The sequence below is a fragment of the Enoplosus armatus genome, chromosome 23 (genome assembly GCF_043641665.1).
Source record: "Enoplosus armatus isolate fEnoArm2 chromosome 23, fEnoArm2.hap1, whole genome shotgun sequence".
NCBI classification, from domain to species: Eukaryota; Metazoa; Chordata; class Actinopteri; order Centrarchiformes; family Enoplosidae; genus Enoplosus; species Enoplosus armatus.
In genome coordinates, this window is record NC_092202.1 from 16,217,320 (window position 1) to 16,236,079 (window position 18,760).

Here is an 18,760-nt window from a genome sequence, read left to right on the forward strand (position 1 = left end):
TCTGATTCTGATAAAATACAGCAACCTGTTGATGTTTTATGGTGTGTTGTGTCTGAGCCGACCAAAGCCAGCCAACTGTATGACTGGTAGATGTATTCTGTTCCTATCCAGACAATTAATGGTGGCACAGAAATAGTTGCTGGCCGCCCTCCTCCACACAGCTCAATTTTGGAATTTGGAAGTTTTTATTTCTACTTGTTTGGCAGAACTGTTGTCCATCAAGTCAAATTACACACATAGCGAAACAAAGTACACAACTCTCATTGGCTGTCAACTGATTTGCTGGTCAGCTTTTTTCAGCCAATAAGATTCCTCACTATTTTGTGGTCGCTGCAGCCTATTGGAAGCTGACTGGTTGATGTCACTGGAATGTGGACACTCAGTAATTGCTAACACTCACTCACTTTAAAGCTGCAAATGAATTGTATCACGTTCTAGTAGCATTAAGGTCACACACTCAGAGTAGGAGCAGAGTAAGTAAAGAAAAAAAGGAAACAGGGATGTTTTGTGAGGTCAGCGCTTACCGCTTTGCAGCTGATCGGCTTGCCATTCATGTCCGTAGTAGGTGGGGCCAAGGGTTCCCAGTCTCGTCCTTTGTTATAGGTGATGAGAGTTGTCACTTTGCCATCGATTTTCTGATTGGCCAGGAAGACTCCTTTGATTCCACGTACCTGGGAAACAGTGTTTCTTACGAATTACGTTTTTCATTGGTAAGAGGAAGAATGTGTTATTTATTCCTTCAAAAGTCCCATAGTCTCACTTTAATCCAGTGTATGGATCTTCAAGTTGTAACTTTCCTAATGCAGTCACAGAATATGGGAAGAAAGGAGAATGTGGTGACGTTACACCCAGGAAGAATTCTTATGAAGATGTCCAAACATAAGACTGCTGTGACTGGATTGTAACTTTACTTTGAACTATACAGCTACATTTAGAATATTAACTGGGACATAAGAGAAGGTGCCCTTTAACTGTCAGCGGCGGTTGAAAGCTGAATTATCCGCAGCGCAATATGTTACGGAGCAATGTGAGGCTGAAAGGAAACCACTGACACAGAAACTGCAGGCCTGTAAAAGTTTAATTCACTGAAATCAATACATACTGCATGTTTGTTTGCAGCTCTGAGGTTGTTAGCTTCAGGCTGTGAAGTTGGAACATTACACAGCAAGACGATGATGAGGACAGACATTTAAACAGAGCCTGGCAGCATGTCAGACATGTCTCCATCCGCAGACTACCACAGCCCCCTTTGTTATCTATTATGCAGCACTGATGTTTATAGAGTAAAACAAGGTAATTGTTTAAATCAAAGTACATAAGCCTGCTTTTATTCACTCTGGATATCTGGCATCTCTCCTTTCTGTCTGCACTTCTTCATCTCTCCACTTTTGATCGGACCTTCGTCTTCTCCTCATTTTTTTTTAAATTTTTTTTTGCTCCTTTGCCTCAAGTTTTTATCCTTCCCCTGTATGCTGTTTGCCTCTCCATCTCTATCTACAAGCCTGTGATGAGAGTGCAGCCTGGAGCGAGGGATGAGAGAGAAGGAGAAAATGAGTTCTGTTGTGAGGGTCCGTCGCCTCTTTCTTTTTGCTCCGACACTCTCCTTCTTCCTCTTCTACTTGTTTCATGTCCCCGGCGTCCATTCATCTAGAGGCCTTACCAAAACACTCGACGGCGACACAGAGGTGAACAATAGCTTGACTGCTAGAACACGCAGACTGAAAGGAGGGCAAGGCTAACACGGGAGTCCTTAACCAGATGTCTTCATATTTAATGCAAGATTGCTTTCAGTAAAGTAAGACATCAGCGGCTGTGAATGCATACAATTAATATCCATTTAGGTGGAGGAAACTTGCATGCAGCATGTATCTGACAGGCCTGTCGAGCTTTGGGTTTCTCCACATAACAAAGTGGTGTGCATGGGTCTGTAGCTGGAGCGATACTAGCAAAAGAAATGTTTAAATAGTGTGTTTATCTGCTATAACATAAACTGCAATGGTTAGCATGTCCATCTACCTAGCTTAGTATATCATTACACGAGTTTGTGCAGTCATAGGTTACCACTACTTTACCACCACTAGCGTGTCCACTGTGTAGCATTTCTCCACAACAATTCCAGTTTCGGGAATTGTTGGCGGCTCTGTGCTGCTCTTTAATGGATTCCAGGAGGTTTTCACTCCAGCAGCTCCAGCTAATGTCACTACTTTTTAAAGATTTACGTCTTCAAAGGTAACCAGTGGGTTTGTGGGTGACAGTGACAGACACGTTAGGAAAGTCAGAAAGAGACTAACTAACACATTGTTGGTTTTGGTCTTTTAATGGGATTTGTTGATGAAGATTAGTGACAGATTAATCCTTCAAGCATGATTAAATTGTTCTTTTTCATGACATAGTTACATCCACTTAGAAGTGCTTCACACTGATTGGCTGCTCTGGACTGTGTGGAGGTGAAGAGTCCCCAGAGGAGACGGAGCTTTAGACATTTAGACCCTGCTTTGATTTGGACTCAGCTGTGTTCACAGGAATAATTAATTACATACAATGTTTATGTATGGCTAAGTACTCTATGGGGCCTTTGTCCATGGCCATAATTAATGTCCCACTCCTTCACCCCATCTCACCTCAAGTATGTCGATGAGGACATTCTCCTCTGGCTGCTTGGTGCTGCGAACATTCTCCAGGACGATGGAGTAGTAGACGCCCTGGGGGTCCGACTGGTACAGGTTATATGTGTCCGACTGGTACCACTCCTGGAGGGCGAGGAAGACCTGGTTCTCGTCCGTACTCACTATCTGAACATCCTGGGGGCAGAGATGGAGGGATGGAGGTAGAAGAGAGAAGGAGAAGTAGGGGTCAAAAAGGGACAGTATTTTCTGAACCAGTGGGGTTGGGAATGAAAGAACAGTAGAGGAGAAAATGATTGAATTTGAAGAAACAAAAAACAGGGAAAAGAGATTAGACAAGTGGAAAGCAAGAAAAAAAACAAGAGAAGGGGTAAAGCTGAAAATAAAATAAAAGCAGCAAGTGATGACAGGTTGGGAAAAAGAAAGAGAGGAAAAAGGAAAATCAAAGAGGAAAAAGAGAGGAGAGAGTAGAAAAAGCAGTAAAGGCAGCAGATTCACAGAAAGGTTACAGTAACTCACTGTGAGCCAGAGAACATAATCCGATAAATATAGAGCCACACAGTCACAGAAACAAACTGGGGGAGATAGGGGAACGCTTTGCCCATCCAAAAACTGTTTTTGGCAGCTTGGAAAATTTGTTAGGTGTTCTTGTCAAAGCTCGTGAGCCTTCAATGCAAATGGCTTCATCACTCATGAAAGAGTGTAACGACAGCGCAAAGAGCGACTCAGCACTTTCTCTGTGTTAGTGATTACATTAACATAACATTTGAAGATAAAGCCATCAGAGCGAGGGGGAAAGTGCCCAAGAAGGTGTGTCTCTAATCATTGACACTCTGCCATCTTGCTCAGAAAAAAACACTAGAGCTCAATTACCCTGGGATTTATGGTTGTGGCTCTGAGTAATAACAGTATTGAAAGCCGTGCTCTAATCTTCATATTCATAAATGTACTGTATCTGAGTCACCCAGCAAGCTGTGGAGGTATTGCCAGGAAGACAATTCAGCTACAAAAAAAAGGGAAAAAAAAGGACCCAAGCAGTACCCATGGATGTTCAGTTCACCCTGATACACCTGGGACATGAACTGGAGTAACTGGTTGATTTCTTGGCCCAATATCTCTATGAAGGGTTGAGGTTAGGGTAAGGGTTCTATATCATTATTGTTATATTGGACAATTCCACATCTCATGCTTCTAGTCAAATTTGCTCATCATTTAACTCTACCCCTAACACAGGCAGCTCAGGCTACTCACAAAACCTCTTTTGAGGTCAAAACTACGCAACACATAGCTGGTGGACATAACATACTGTCATTGCAGATACTGAAAAAAGAAACGGAGTATTCATGTAATAATGTCGTAAAGACTACTGAGTACTCACGTAATAATGTAGTAATGACTACTGAGTACTCATGCACTAATGTGTACTTAGAGGAGCACTTTTCAACCGGAGCCAGAGCTCAAACCCCCAATATGCTCTACCACCTGTGTGTGCTGTCATAGGCAGAATAATGCAATACTGCTGTGAATGAGGCGTAGGATATTGGCTGTGCAGAAACAGGTCACAGTTCACACAGTTGTGTGTGTGTGTGTGTCCCAGGGTAGCCAAACCTCAAAGAAATATTCTCTCTGAACTGTCGAAATATATAACAATAATAAAATCTGAGCCTGCCCACATTTGTATCAAAATAACAAAAAAAAAATTGAAGATACAGAAAGAGATTTGTTTCTATGTATATGTTCCTCCCAGTGACTCTTCCTACTGCAACGAGGAAGTCTTCCCACATCCACATACCCAGGTCTGCAGATTTCAGGCGCTGTGAAATGTGCTGATCTGTGGAGACCGAAATGCATATACTGGCTCCTGTCCAGACTTAAACTCAAAGAGAATGGTAACAAACAGACATTTGGACAAAACCTTCCCCAAAACACAACTAACCTTCCTCGCCATAATTCTGACCCAACTCCAACTTTCTGTTAATCTGAAGTTCATTCGACAGTTGTTGCTTAACATTTGCCTCGTACCTAGTTTATATTACCTTTAAAATCTTTTTGGATTTTTTATAAGTTAAGTTTTGTCCATGAAAGTATAGAAAGTTTCAGGACTGGTCTTTTCATATGCAAATACACTCCCAAAAACACAGATGAGAAAAGACATAGAAGATTCAAAGAGTCATGTAACTCTCTTTATAACACCAGTTTGAAAAGCCTTAGTCGTATTCACACACTCAAATAAACTTCAAAACGACCATTAGTTTTCTTAAAGTAACCAAAATCTGGAAATATAATATAACATAATAAAATATAATGATACTTTCAACAAATGTGTTCTACAAGCAGAAACTCCATTTTACCACCACTTGTGAAGGGTGTAAGTGTACAGATGGTATGATGGTAGGAATAGGATGGAAAGGAAAAAGTACAAGGATTGGAATAATCTGCAGTCCAAGAGTCGAAACAGTCCGCTTTGTCTTGAACTGGATCCCAGTCCACCTTTATCTGGTTGACAAACTGGTGCCAGAAGCAAAAATACAGAGCCAAAATGTAGAAGAATGCTGACAAAAAAGAAAAACGACTGTGCAAGACATGCAAAATGTAGTCTAAACTCAATGATCTCTGGTACATAACTGGAGTCAGTGGCATTTGAGCCAGGCTCTTACATTTCACCATAGCTAAAGGAGCTAAATGTAGCATGATAAGGGCAAGGGAAAGACAAATAGTCATGGGAAATCTCTGCATCTGGGATGCCAAGTTGTGTGCTTTGAAAATGCCACCTGTTTGGCTTCAAGGGCATTGTCCTTTACACTCCAGCCGAAATCCTGACTTGAAATTGCAGGATATCTCTTCCAGCGTCCCTCTCATTGGTGCCGCATCACTGAGTACCCTCTGAAAAAAATACCATCCATCCATCTGTGTCAGGGCCAGCAGGGCCACAGTCACCCCAGGGACAAGGGCCACCCGTGGTAGTGAAATATCAGAGATCTTGGGTCCTAGAAGCTGCACAAACCACTGGACACAATAATAACCTACACTCGGATTCAGACTCTCCTTGACCCAAACTCAGCATGGTGTTAATAACACTACAAAGGCAAAGACAGAAAGAAATAATGAGATGGTGAAGGCTAAAAGCTCAATTTACACTTGAATGGAAACTGTGTGGGTGCAGAGACACTCCATGCGCATCCTCAAAACTGTAAGCACCTTTTGTACCAACCACAAGAATGAGTGAAAATCAGCGGTGTGATTAGTCGGCTGTGAAGTATGCACGGTAGCAAAAACCCACACTGTGGTATGAATGAAACAAGACACAGGAGCTGCTACAGCAGAGCGGAGGGTGAAGGTGAAACAGATGTTGCAGCACTCAACCTTATGTTTTCATTCATCTTGTGTTACTTTTTAATATATCGCGTTTTATTGATGACATTATCAAATGTGCTGAAATATGAAATAAGATGTTCTGTCACCTAACATGTTGTGTATGTTATCTATCTTTGATGATCATTGCGCTTTCTTTTGTTTTTGTTTACCTTGTCGTTATACCTACTTTCCCTCAAACTACCTTTTTTACATCTACTTATGATTTCTTTCACGTCATGTGGACGACATGTCAACACAACAAGAACTACTGTAAGTAAAGTGTCTGTCACACTAGCACTGACATTCTCATAGCATGACAGCTAACTGTTAGCATACTGAGAGGTTTTCATAGCCTATCTCATGGCCTAGCAACAGCCTTGACAGCGACACATTGATTGACTGACACAGACAAATCAGTCAAATCAAGTTAACGAAGATTGAAATACATTAAAACATTAAAACCTTAGCTTCACAAGCCTAAAGTGAAGCAACTTGAACTGTACCACTGTATCTGTATCTGTCGATTCACATATGCCCAACATTGTGCCGCAATATTAACAATGATGTTGCTGTCGGTGAGCTTATTTACTAACCACCGCTAAGGAAAAACTCAGCACATAGATGGCACCTAACGGTACATGAAACAGGTTATTTACCACTCATTTTTAATATCGTTTAGCAACAAAACTGGTACAACAAAACAACATTATGCTCTGGGGGAACATTACTAACTTTTTTTCATGTTGGTTTTCAGAGTGAAAATGAATACATTATTCCTTTTTATCAAATTGTTTTTTTTGTATGAGCAAACCCATACCCCCAAACTCTGGCCCCTAGAGGAATCATCACGCCTGCCACGATGTAGGGCTATTATGACAGCGATGCGCACGCGACTAATGCATTAATGATGAAGTTTCATTACAATTATTTTTTTATTCCATTATTATCATTTGTTATTTATGATATTATTTATTATTCAGATTTCAACTTAGGGTGCAATGCATACTTTTGCACCCTCGTAGAACCGTGCCCGGTTCTGATACACTGGCTACTTCACATGAGAAAGATGGCTCCTTACGTAAATGTGTTTATAGTATTTTATCTGATGCTGCCAACCAGTACCAGGTGTTGGAAATCCTCATCACCTCACCCTGCCTTTCCTCGGTATGGATGAGGGAGGGCAGGATAAACCACCATATAAAACCTTTCCAAATCGAAAAAACCCTTTGCTTCCCTTGTAGCCTGGGTTTTAACTCCACTTCACTGATCCACGTTGGATTGATCATCAAGTTCCTGAATGTCTAAAAGACTACTGGACAATTTCAGAACAATCCTGCAGGCAGTCCATCATTTCTGGTCCATTTGCCTTGAGGGCTGTAAAGTCTCCTGGATTTGCCAACTCCACGCTGGTTGAATGACTGTTTCTCTTCATTGGCCATCCTGTTGAGGGACATTTTTACTGTGGTTCAGGACAAGACTTGTCACACCCCAGCAGAACTAACAAAGAACTAGAAAATCACAGTATCCAGTAGGCTGTAGTCTATAAGGGTTGAGACTCCGTGCTTGGCTCCAGATGTGCCTGTGCTTATAAAGTGACCTATCCTTTACCAAATTCCCAGCTACATCAATGTTAGACATTCTATTCCATGCCACATGCTAAAACTGTCATACTTTCTTGATATAAGCAGGGGCTTGAAGTAAGTCCATCACTTATGTCATTTCTCATACTCCTGCTGGAAGCTCACACACACTCCACTTCCAGGTTTCTTTTAAAAAGATTAAACTACATCATTACCCCCTTCTTCTTGCAACATTGCTGAGACTCACTGATGGACAGAACGGTGTGGGGAGCGTCTTGCTCATTTCATTAAAAAAAATGGACAACATCTGATATAAGATTTCCCCCCGGCAGTCAGCTGTGACATAATAACCTCTTCAGTGTGCTCACCCTCTCTCAGCAGCGTTAAGCTCATTTCCTTTCAACAGATCCCATTAATCATTAAAATCCTCATCATACTCCTTGGACATTATTCACACTGAATTCTGTAAAGAGGTCTTTGATACAGTCGCCCCACACATTTTACCTTTCACAGAGACTTCACTGGCTTCTGGCTCCAGTCCTTTAACATACCCTTTTGAAGATAAGTTCAATCCTCTTAGTAATTACAGGCTTATTTCCAAATTGCCGCCTTGTCCAAGCTGTCATTGCACAACCCTGAAGAATCAGGTGTGAGTGGCCACAAACTGTCTGACTGATTGTTGATCTGATACAGTGAAGAAGTGAACACACACGATACATACGAGTTTGGAACGTACTGCTACCTGGACAGAGCCAGACGTTGACAGCAATACAAGTTTTCACCTTCTCTGGACTACTCCTGAGATTGTTCAATACTATTGCTAACCTGTATGCTCGATTCTAATTAATGTGCATGCTGGTGATAGAGTACTCGGCACTTACATACCTTACGTACTGAACGTCCACCCGTATGCCAATGAATATCTTATGGGCTTCGGGGCTTGCAGCACTCATTCCTGCACAAGACAAGACAGTATACTCTGTGCTGAGTAGCCTGTGGATACCAGAGTTTGGTTCACTGCTGCACTTTGGTGGATAGTTCGACTGCGTGTTGGGTGTGCTAGAGCAAGTACTCGTTTTGCCTATTGTGTGACAAAATGATCTCAAGTCGAAGTCCACTCACTATCTTTTAACTACATCCCACAGGCCTTATCATCATTATTTATATAATAAATAAAATCACAAATTCTCAAAGGGCTTTAGAATCTATATAACATATAACTCCTGCTAACCTTAGACATTCGCTTTGGATAAGGAGAAAAAAAAGAAACCTCAGGATCCGTCTGTCGTATATACACGTGTGCATATATACAGTGAAGCCAGAAATAACAATATTGAAATACAATACAGAGAAACCAAATGACAATATTAGGTAAATAGAGTGCACCTATGATTCCCTAGGTAAAGGTGCACTTCCAAACTCGCAAGTTCGATGCATTTAAGTGCAACAGACACCAGCTGCATCATACCAAACACTGAACGGGTCAAGCAGACCCAAAAAGTGGTCAAGGTATGGCGGCCAGGAAGTGCCGATCTGGGGAGAGTTGGCAGGTGTTAATGTGTGAAATAGGACAATGGACAAAAATACTACGGCTGCATCATACAGCGTCAGTGCGTGTAGCCCTTCAGAGGTACAGGCCTGGGGCCAGATGCATACTGTAAACCATGTGTACACAAAAGACACGCGTGCGCCTTTTCCCCCACACATAAGCGGATATTTATTAAGCGTGATTTATTATGCGGTGGTGAGAACATGCGCACCTCATGCAGACTTCAGACCAGAATCGTGACGTGAGAGGACGTAACCTTTTAGTAAAACATTGTTTGTTTAGGTTGTTTGACAATTTCAGTGAGATTGTGAATTAATTTACAGTGTTAAAGGATGAATGGTTTGCGGTGGTCCGAGGCAATAAGGACGACTTCGTTTCGAACATGTCAAATACAGTGAATGTGATATGTGTGCATCCCGTGCCTCCACTTTAAATGCCAGTGTTAAATGAGGGTCACTGCATATCTTCCGCTTGGACTTCACTAAAACAAGGTAATGCACTTTCTTGAGCTTGACCTGTCATTTTAATGAAAATGTTGAAGTTGGTTAAGGCAGATACTGACAATGGCATGCATTTCTAAATGCATACAAATAAGCACATAACACTGTACTTGTATTGTTTGTACTGATTTTTCTGAACCAGTTTTTTTTTTGCCATGCTATCGGTGGGGCCTAAGAAAAGTTGGTCCCAGACAAGGTGTCTTACTGTCTATATTTCTGTGTCATTTGTGATAGAGATTCATGATCCTAAGAGGACCGTGGTTTTGGTGGCCTTTCCTCCAGCAAAACCGTGAAGGAAAAAACAAAAAAAAATAGCAATATTGTTATTATCTATGGCAACAACCATTTATTTAAATGATTACACGGGTAAAATATTACAACATCTAAACAAGGTGGATGTCAACCCAAGGCGACAAAAGAACAGGGCGCTGTCTCTGATCGCTTAATGTCCTTGGGCCTCATTTACAAAACTGATCAGTAAGTTAAGATAAATATATATATATATATATATATATACATAATCAAGTAGATATTCCTGAAAATGTGCTTTGATGTAGAAATGATTCTACACAAAATGAAGACTAGATCAAAGTCAATTTCCTGCTGGCCACCGCATCTATTATCAGCTCATCAGCAGTGCAATTGACACTGATAATGTCAAGTGCGTGTATTATCAGTTAAAAGCACCGGGCTCTTTTCAAGTAAAAACATTATTTTTACATAATTATGTGCCTCCACGGAGCATCCACTAGTGTTATAAAAACTATTTAAGGCTGTTTTTGTTTTTAAAAGGAAAAGGTTATTCCTATGCTACACACAGTACATCCATGGTGCCAACTCTGCAGAAATGTTTCTGATGAACCTGCAATAAAAGATTATGTACACATTGGTCGAAACATCTGGGCTTCATTGGATTGTGTGTGTGTGTTGCACTGTCTGCCCTCTGTGATGCTGGAAACAATGACCCCATGTCTGTCCTGTGTGTGTGACTGGAATGGAATGGCACCAGGTATCTGTCATTATTTTGTTTTTACTCCCATTGATATAAACACCTGTTTATGAAAGGCTGGCATGGCCCCGATTCTCAACCCTTTTAATAACAAGACGTATTTACCAAGCCCGTTGCAATGCTGTCAGTGGATTTGGACTATTGGTTGAAGGAAAAACAACTTTTGGAATTTCAATCATGCGTTCATCCTGACAGAGGAAATAGCCCAACATTGTCTACACAGTGCTCTGAAAAGTGACAATCAAAGGTGCATTTAGGAGCTTAATTCAAAATAATTTGTGAGACTGAGTGGTGAATTTTATCATTCTTCAGGAAGGCTGGACATATAACTGCAGACACGTCACACCCACTCCCCTCACCCGTCTGGGCGTCGATTTAAGGTTCTGATAAAATCTGACAAAGAGAATGCATCTGCATGTGTGTTCTCATAGTTTTATGCATCAGGCTGCTGTTTGCGCACCAAGTCAGATGAAAATTTGGACTTCCTGACAGTATTCCCGATGACACTAGAGTGCTTCTAGAGTCCACTGGAGCTGACTGTGCACTGTAGTTGTATAGTGTTACTTGGTTAAATAAAGTGTTTAAAAAGACAGAAAGCTGTTTACATCCTGGGTTGTGGACAGCAAGAGATGGGATGAAGGCAGAGCAAAAGGGACAATTATTACCTGTGATTTCACAGCCCAGCAAGCCGTATGCATGAGTGTGTGTGTGTGTGTGTGTGTGTGTGTGTGTGTGTGTGTGTGTGTGTGTGGTTAATCCATGACTCGGGTCAGGTCTCATAGGACAGAGCCAAACCGCTTTCTCTGATGGCCTTTGCATTTTTCATCCTCCAGCCTTTCAATTATTCAGTGGGAAAACATGGCGCTCGAAACACTCCCCCTCTCACCCACACACACACACACACACACTCCTCTCCTCCTTTCTGTCTCCCTCTTTTTTCCTTCTCTATTTCTTTCCCCTGCCTGCCCCCCTCCTCCACTGTTTCGCTCGACCTAAAAGCTTCACAACGTGTGACCTATCTGCTCACCCAAGTAAGAGGACACATGTAGAGAGAGAGGGAGACAACTGAGAGAGAGCAACTAGGGTACACTTTAACTAAACTCACACTTACACACACACACGCGCGCGCTCATGCACAAACTGGTTTGTATATTGTAGTCTTCCTGCCACACCTAATCAAATTGATCCCTATCGCTGTACTTGTTGGAAGGAGAGCAAGAGAGAGAGAGAGAGTGTGTGTGTGTGTAATTCAATCCCTTTCAGCTTCCTTGAGGATTACTGAGCACTGTAGCTGAAGTAGTCAAGCAATCGAGGCATAAGAACTCTCTAAGTGGTGGGCTGGAGACGAACAAGAGTAATTCTATACATTTCCAGGAGTGTGTGTGTGTGTGTGTGTGTGCGTGTGTGTGTGTTGGTGGAAACCACACTCACACACAGTCCCCTCTGACAGAGTGTCAATGGCAGTGATTGTCTTAAAGGTTTTCTTTTCTTAGTCTAAGGCTGAAAAATACATGAGACGTCTCCCCGGGCTCCGCATTCAATCAGCGCAGTTCAATAGCACTCAGGCTGGTGTCACGCTAAAATGGCTCCCTGTGCTCCCGACGCTGACAGGAAAGGTTCCTTGTCTCGTGTTGGACTGGAGCTCATTTATCGTCTTGGCCTATGTCGGTGAAACGGGATGCAACTGGATCGATACTCAGTGGTGAATATTTTATGGAAGCTATCATGTATCAGGCAAGCACCAGGACTAATTTGGGCACAGGTACTGTACTGACGTACTGTATCTGACGCAAACTAAGAAGTGGAACATAGTGGTAAGAGGGGTGTAAAGTTGCAGGTTTGAATCCCTAGAGTAAAGGAAAAGGCATTTCACCCTACCTTGCGTGTATTGGCTTATTGGGGAACATGTAGCAGTAAGTAAATTAAAGAAATGCTCACACTCGGCAGAAAAATCTTCATGGGCAAATGGTCAAACTGCCTTCGACATGTCTCTTGGCTTTGAAGCTTTGTAAACGTGAAGCGGGGTGTTATTGAAACACTGAACTCAGCTTCGAAGGTTAAGACATCAGAGAAAGCCAACGTCTTTGTCTGCCTTTAAGACTCATTAGAAGGCAACGCACTTTACCAGATTTACTTTGCCAGATGTGAGACGCTGGAACACGCTACAGATGTGTCCAGCCCTTCGATCCACACCCACTCCGACCTCTGCTACTGTCCATCCAGCAGTCTTGATTGAAGGTTCTTTTCAAGTTACTGTGTGGGTTCTACGAGAATTGGTGTAATTTCCCTCAGGGGGATCAATAAAGTATTTCTGATTCTGATTCTGAAGTGTACACGAGGAAAACAGTATTGCTTTATCATAGTGAAACTGGAATGCCAACCTATGAAGACTGTGCTTCGCTAAGCACAAAAAAAACAGAGTTATATGATGCCTGTGTGGACTGATACATTTGTAGAGATAGAGACGTATTTGTTCCCTGAGATGAATGTGTAACAGATTTCTAAACCGCTAGGAGAAAAAAATGCTGGTGGCATGGACAGCCCTTTAATTATCTAACTATAGAGGAAGGAGTCTCTGTCTGTATTTATGGCTGTGTATCCTTTGATTATCTCGACAACTGTCATCTGATTGACTCCACACTTGGCAGGTTTTTTGCTGAGGACCCATGGGAGTGCGGTGTCGAGTGCGAGCTCTTGAAATCAATGGGACATATTAGTAATATTTTTTAGCATGCACCGTGTAGTGTATCGAGAGGGGACCACTATTAATTGTCACGCTGCCGAACAGCATGCTGGGTACAGCTCGCTGTCCATTGCACGCTACAGTACATTCAAGGACAGCTGCAGAAAGAGAGATGCAAGTGTGCCATTGTGTTTCACCAAACTCAAACATTTCAAGCACCAGCGATGTAACTTTCGGAATGTACGCTTCCCAGAAATAGTCTGGTTTCCAAATAGCTAAATAGCCCTAAAAAGATAGCAGTTAGCAATGATAGCAGCCAGTTCAACCCTATTTTTGCTTGAAATGCCCATCCCTAATTGTATCCTGATCATCACCATTCAATCTCTTGAGATCTACGGGACATATTTAGTAGTAGTGCGTTACTACCACCTATAGCTAAATAGTCTGGTCCCAAATAGCTAACGTTAATGCTGTTAGCAATGACAGCACGTTCGCTATTAAGTTGAACCTTATTTGAATTATTCCCCCCGATGTATCGCGACATCGATCACAAACCAAATGTAATGCAGGTTTGTGACTGATACAGTGCAGAGATTTAAATAGAGACACCTGTATTTCCAGTTGAGCGACAACAGTATCTCTTTTGCAACAACCTGTTATGGGAAGCCTCAGAGAAGGCCAAGAGGATGTGGTTTGTGTTGGCGATTCTCGCCTCAGATCTTTTGCTGATGGAGTCAGTGTGTTGACGGTGCTTTGGTTTTGTCTTGGTGATTCTCCACGTACTCCAAATGCAGTGCACCTGCTTACTCCGGGGAACATCACCTGAAGTCCCATTAATGAGGCATTTAAAATCAGGGGCTTAACCGTAGACACTGATACCACAAAGGAAGGACCCAAGGAGGCACAGTGTCGAATGTGAAGTTGTTTGGATGAGCGGTTCTTGAGAAAGCTGCAAGCAGCAATACCGGTGGAGGCAGAGCAATCGGCACAGCACTAGTCTAAACTAATTCTGTTCATAATCCTTTACAGAAATCTACTTTGACATGGCACATCATCTAGTCTCTGAAATTTAAACCAGTGTTAAATGAAATTCTTACTGACCCCAGTTCTGTTTTATGGCAGGGTGTCAGTAATGACGCGGTGATGGATATTTTCAGACTGCAGCTGCTGATGGGTGATGTTTTCTGCAAATATTCGACATCTTAAATGCTCCTCAGGATTAGGGAAATCATTATAATGAAAACACATCATGGATCTGATTGATCTGTGTCAACATACATGCAGTGTTCGGCATTAGCTATGTGTTGTCGATCTTCTTTATGAAAATGAAAGAATTTGGAGAGTCTGAAGTTTGCTTTACCTTTGGCAAGGCGTACTTCGGAAACCTCATCTGGATGAACTCGTTGCGCCGATAGGACACATAGTGCTTGGTGCGATTCCCTGTGGTGACCTGGGAAATGGACAAAAAAAATAAAAAAATAAAATAAACCACACAGTCTCAACAACATCAATCTTTCCTTGCAACAATCCAAAATCCAAATATTTTATTCTCCTTCTAGAACTACATTTACATAGATTACACTTACACTTCAAAAATTGTGGGTTCATTGCAAGAGAGCCAAAAACAAGACAGAGGTCGAAAGAGGGGGGGAGATAAGAACTGATATCTACTTATTATATACTTCCGAATGAAACAGAGGCCAGACAGAAGAAGACAGTATGTGTGCAAGCTCAATTAACCATATTCATAAAGACATTCAGGACCTTGTTTAACACAAGACCAGTTTGCAATTTGAAAGTAAGATTAAAATTGACTGTAAAGTCAACTGCAACAACAACTGAATTCAGGGCTTTTATTTTGGAAAATGCAATACATTTTTTTCCAGAAGACAGAGGGAAAAAACAGACTCCATGTAACAAAATGAGGTAGTCACCATCCACCATTGTGCATCCGCTGAGTTTAAGGTGCAGAGTTCACCCATCTGCCTGTGGGTGACTCACACTGTGCTGAAAGGTAAATGCAAACCTCCCCCTCCCCACGCTGCACAGACTTGGAATTCACCTCACAAACTGGGACCTGTGGGTGAAAGGCTGAATCATGCTGCTGCCCTGCTGAGAAAGCCGATCAGAAAGCTCCCAACCAGGATACCCAAACAGCCGAGGCTATGTTTTAGCAGAGGAAGCTCGTGAAAGAGACAGCGATGGTGACTGACAGTGACTTGAGCGCATCATATCCCGAGTAATGGGCTCAGACACCTGCACAACACTTTCTGAAACACACTTTAGAGCTGCTGCTTTCAGAATCAGACGGAGAACTTTGTATTCAGCGCTTCTATTTTGGGCTTTGTGGGAAGAGCTTTTGTGTTTTTTTTGCCCCCCCCCCCCCGCTCTTGAATATCTATCATCTGTTTTCAGATTGAGCTGTGATTACAAGCGCCGTTTGTGATTGAAAGGAGCAGACTAGTGCAGCTTTTTTTTTTAAATGTTTTTTCCCCTGAACAGTGATGAAAAAGTGATGAAACAATGAAAACCATTAAAAAAAATTTTTTTTTTTTTAATAAGAGCTCCTGAAGGAAGCGCTATCGACTGTGTTTTCAAAAGGCATCGCTTTCTGAAGAATGGCTGGTGAAGTGGGAGGAGATGAGGTGTGTGTGAGTGGAGGTGAATGTGAGTGCCAACGCTAACACTGCGTTCTTAGCTCTGACTCTGCATATTTCTGTGCGGCCTTAACATCTAGTAAGCACACCAAGGACCTGGCTACACCACTGGCAAGTGTGCGAAAATATGTGTGTATGCATTCTCCGTGCATGCTGTAGGTTTGGTTTTGGAAGCATTTATATATTCATCTCAGTCCAGCAAAGGACACAGAATAATGGAGTTGGTGATTGGGTTTTCTAAATTAATAAAAGGCTGATAAAAAAATTGAAACACGTGTAAATTGCATAATTATCAATACATTAACACCCCTCACTGTAAAAGTTTGAAAATGAAAACTATCTGTTGGTGTGGAGTTAGAAAGAAGTGAGCTGACCCAGACCTCTGTAGCCCTGCTGCTCGTCTCTACTGCAGGCTAGAGGCTACGTTAGCCGCTACTAGCGCTACACAGGGCAAAAAAAAAAAAAGTCCCGAAAATCTGGCAGCGCTGGCAGGACAACCCTGGGAGGACAATGGGCCAGTCTATTGTTGCCTAATGAGGATTTAATTCTGCTCACACACATTCATGCACAGTAACACTCATGTATGCGTACACACATTCATAGACATGCACACGAGCACAGACATATAGACACACACATTCGAAAGACATGACTATTCCTCCCACTACAGTGGTCATGTATATTCTGCCGTCACCACATGCAAATGGGTTTCGGCTCTCCTCTCCTCAGAGCGTGCGGTACTGTGCTGCATGGCAAGTCAATTACAGACAAGCCAAGATTAATTCTGCACAATGTCCCGCGTAGCAAGTCTTTTCCATTTCAAGCCGACAGCGCTGTATGTTATCTGAGCAGCAGAGTTTATCAGTAAAAAAAAAAAAAAAAAAAGAGACAGAAAGCTGCAGCCTCAGATGTGCGTGCAAACACAGCACAACTGAATAGATACACCGACAGATACGACTCACGCACAAATGCTGAACGATAGTAAATAAAGGGAGAGGCAGGTTTCTGAGCGACAAAGCTAAAGGTACAACACTACGGTATTAATATAGTAATGACTATATTCATTTTGAGACATTAGTGTAATTAACAAATGAGAGCACTGCTGAGGAGACTGGGGGCTGCTATTATCATGACAATGAGATCAGAGTTGAGTGGAAATCTGCACACATGGAGCTCGTGTTTTCGATCTTTGACAAGGGCAAATAGTGGCGAGAGACCAATGTGCGCCAGACAAACAAAATAATTGGTCGCTCGTGTTGCTTGCTGTGACAAGCCCACAGGGGGAATCGCCTGAATCTGCAGTTTCCCCTCAGCTCTACAGGCCTTCATAGTGTCTTTTAGCTCATCGAGTCGCTGGTTCTGGTTATACGGTCTGCAAATTTACTGTTGTGGTTCTGGCTCAGTGCACTCATTAACCTTGTTTCTGTTGGCAGCAGGCAGCTGTTTTCAGCTCCGATAAAAGCCACCGTACACGACCTGCTCAGCAGCAAACAGCAGACAGACACAGTTAAGAGAACTAGCTGGTGAACATGGTGGAGCGTTAAGCAGCTTCAGAGGCAGATATTTCCCTCTGGGAGTTGATGGAGACCAAAGCAGAGCTAAAATGGGAGTGATTATCATTCACCAGGTGACACAAAAACAAACTCAACATCCACTTTTTGGGTGATAATATGTCAGTCTTGTGTGGGGGGCACTCAAATAAGAGACAAATAAAAAAAAAATAGAAGGAACAGTTAAATGATATCCTGACTTTTAGTGCTGCAAGAGTGAGTCCTAAAGCCCGTAAATGAGTTAGCATTTTTACACTTCCGGTTCCCTCGTCTCAAAGTCAGTGGGTTTTTTGAATAGCACACAAGCTTAAGAGATTTTCGCGTTTTGTTGTATGACATAAAATACGTCAGGAGAAACCCCACTTGTGAATTTTGAAGGTTTTACATGTCTTAAAAAAGGCGGTTGCTAACAAGTGGCTAAATGAGACTACAGAGGTTGACGCGGACATTAATGTCTTCATGCTGAACACGGAAAGTCATCTACTCACTAGTCCGTCTTTACAGCCTCGTTGTGTTTATACTCTATCTACTATATAAAGTGAAGCTTAGTGGTGGTGAAGTTGAAGTAATGCGACTGTACTCAAAGAGTTGGTCTAGTTGGTCTATTTTCTGAAATAATCCAAAATCCCATGGAAAAAATCCCATTGGCTTTTTGTCGAGGGAACCAGGGCGATGCTAACTTCTGGGTTTGTCCACCAAAATACATCATCCCTGCAACACTCTATAATCAAGATATCGAAACACTGGATTCTAAATTTCCAACCTGATAGCGTCTTTTGACTCTCACTGTCTACTCTCATGTCATTCAAACTCCACAGTTTGTAACTCGGGTTTCTCCAAACTCAAACTGAGTTTACTGAACAGATGTCACATCAGTTATTATCTCAGCCTTGACAAAGCTCCTCCAGAGCCACTGAAGACACTACAGTCTTACTTAACTTAACAGGCTGAGTAGTGCTCCCTATGACTAGTGTGTTGACATGGAAAATCATCTCATATTCATTTCATTGATTCATATTGAGTCACTTCACATGATCTTGTCATTTACATATGAGGACATGCTGTTTTATCCTCAAATGAAGAGGTGGTTTTTAAAAAATGTTTTTTAAATGAAATGACACTATATTGAGGTGTCACTACAAAATGGAACAAAGTAGGTAAGATCAGCATGCTTATGATGATTGATAAAGAAAGTAAGCCCATTATTTGCCAAAATTAAAATATTTAAATTTTCTGTCAATGTTTCTATTTCAC

At 42.0% G+C, this 18,760-nt stretch overlaps 1 protein-coding gene across 1 annotated transcript in view; it reads right to left on the minus strand.

Moving 5' to 3' along the window:
* The window catches only part of sorcs2 (sortilin-related VPS10 domain containing receptor 2), a 343,474-nt gene that overhangs the window by 40,905 nt on the left and 283,809 nt on the right, over positions 1-18,760 (minus strand). The window contains exons 8-10 of the mRNA XM_070929476.1: positions 14,660-14,749; positions 2,622-2,801; positions 525-671 (exon numbers count right to left, since the gene is read on the minus strand). Coding sequence (XP_070785577.1) covers positions 525-671; positions 2,622-2,801; positions 14,660-14,749 — 417 coding nt within the window. The remainder of the gene's footprint in view (positions 1-524; positions 672-2,621; positions 2,802-14,659; positions 14,750-18,760) is intronic.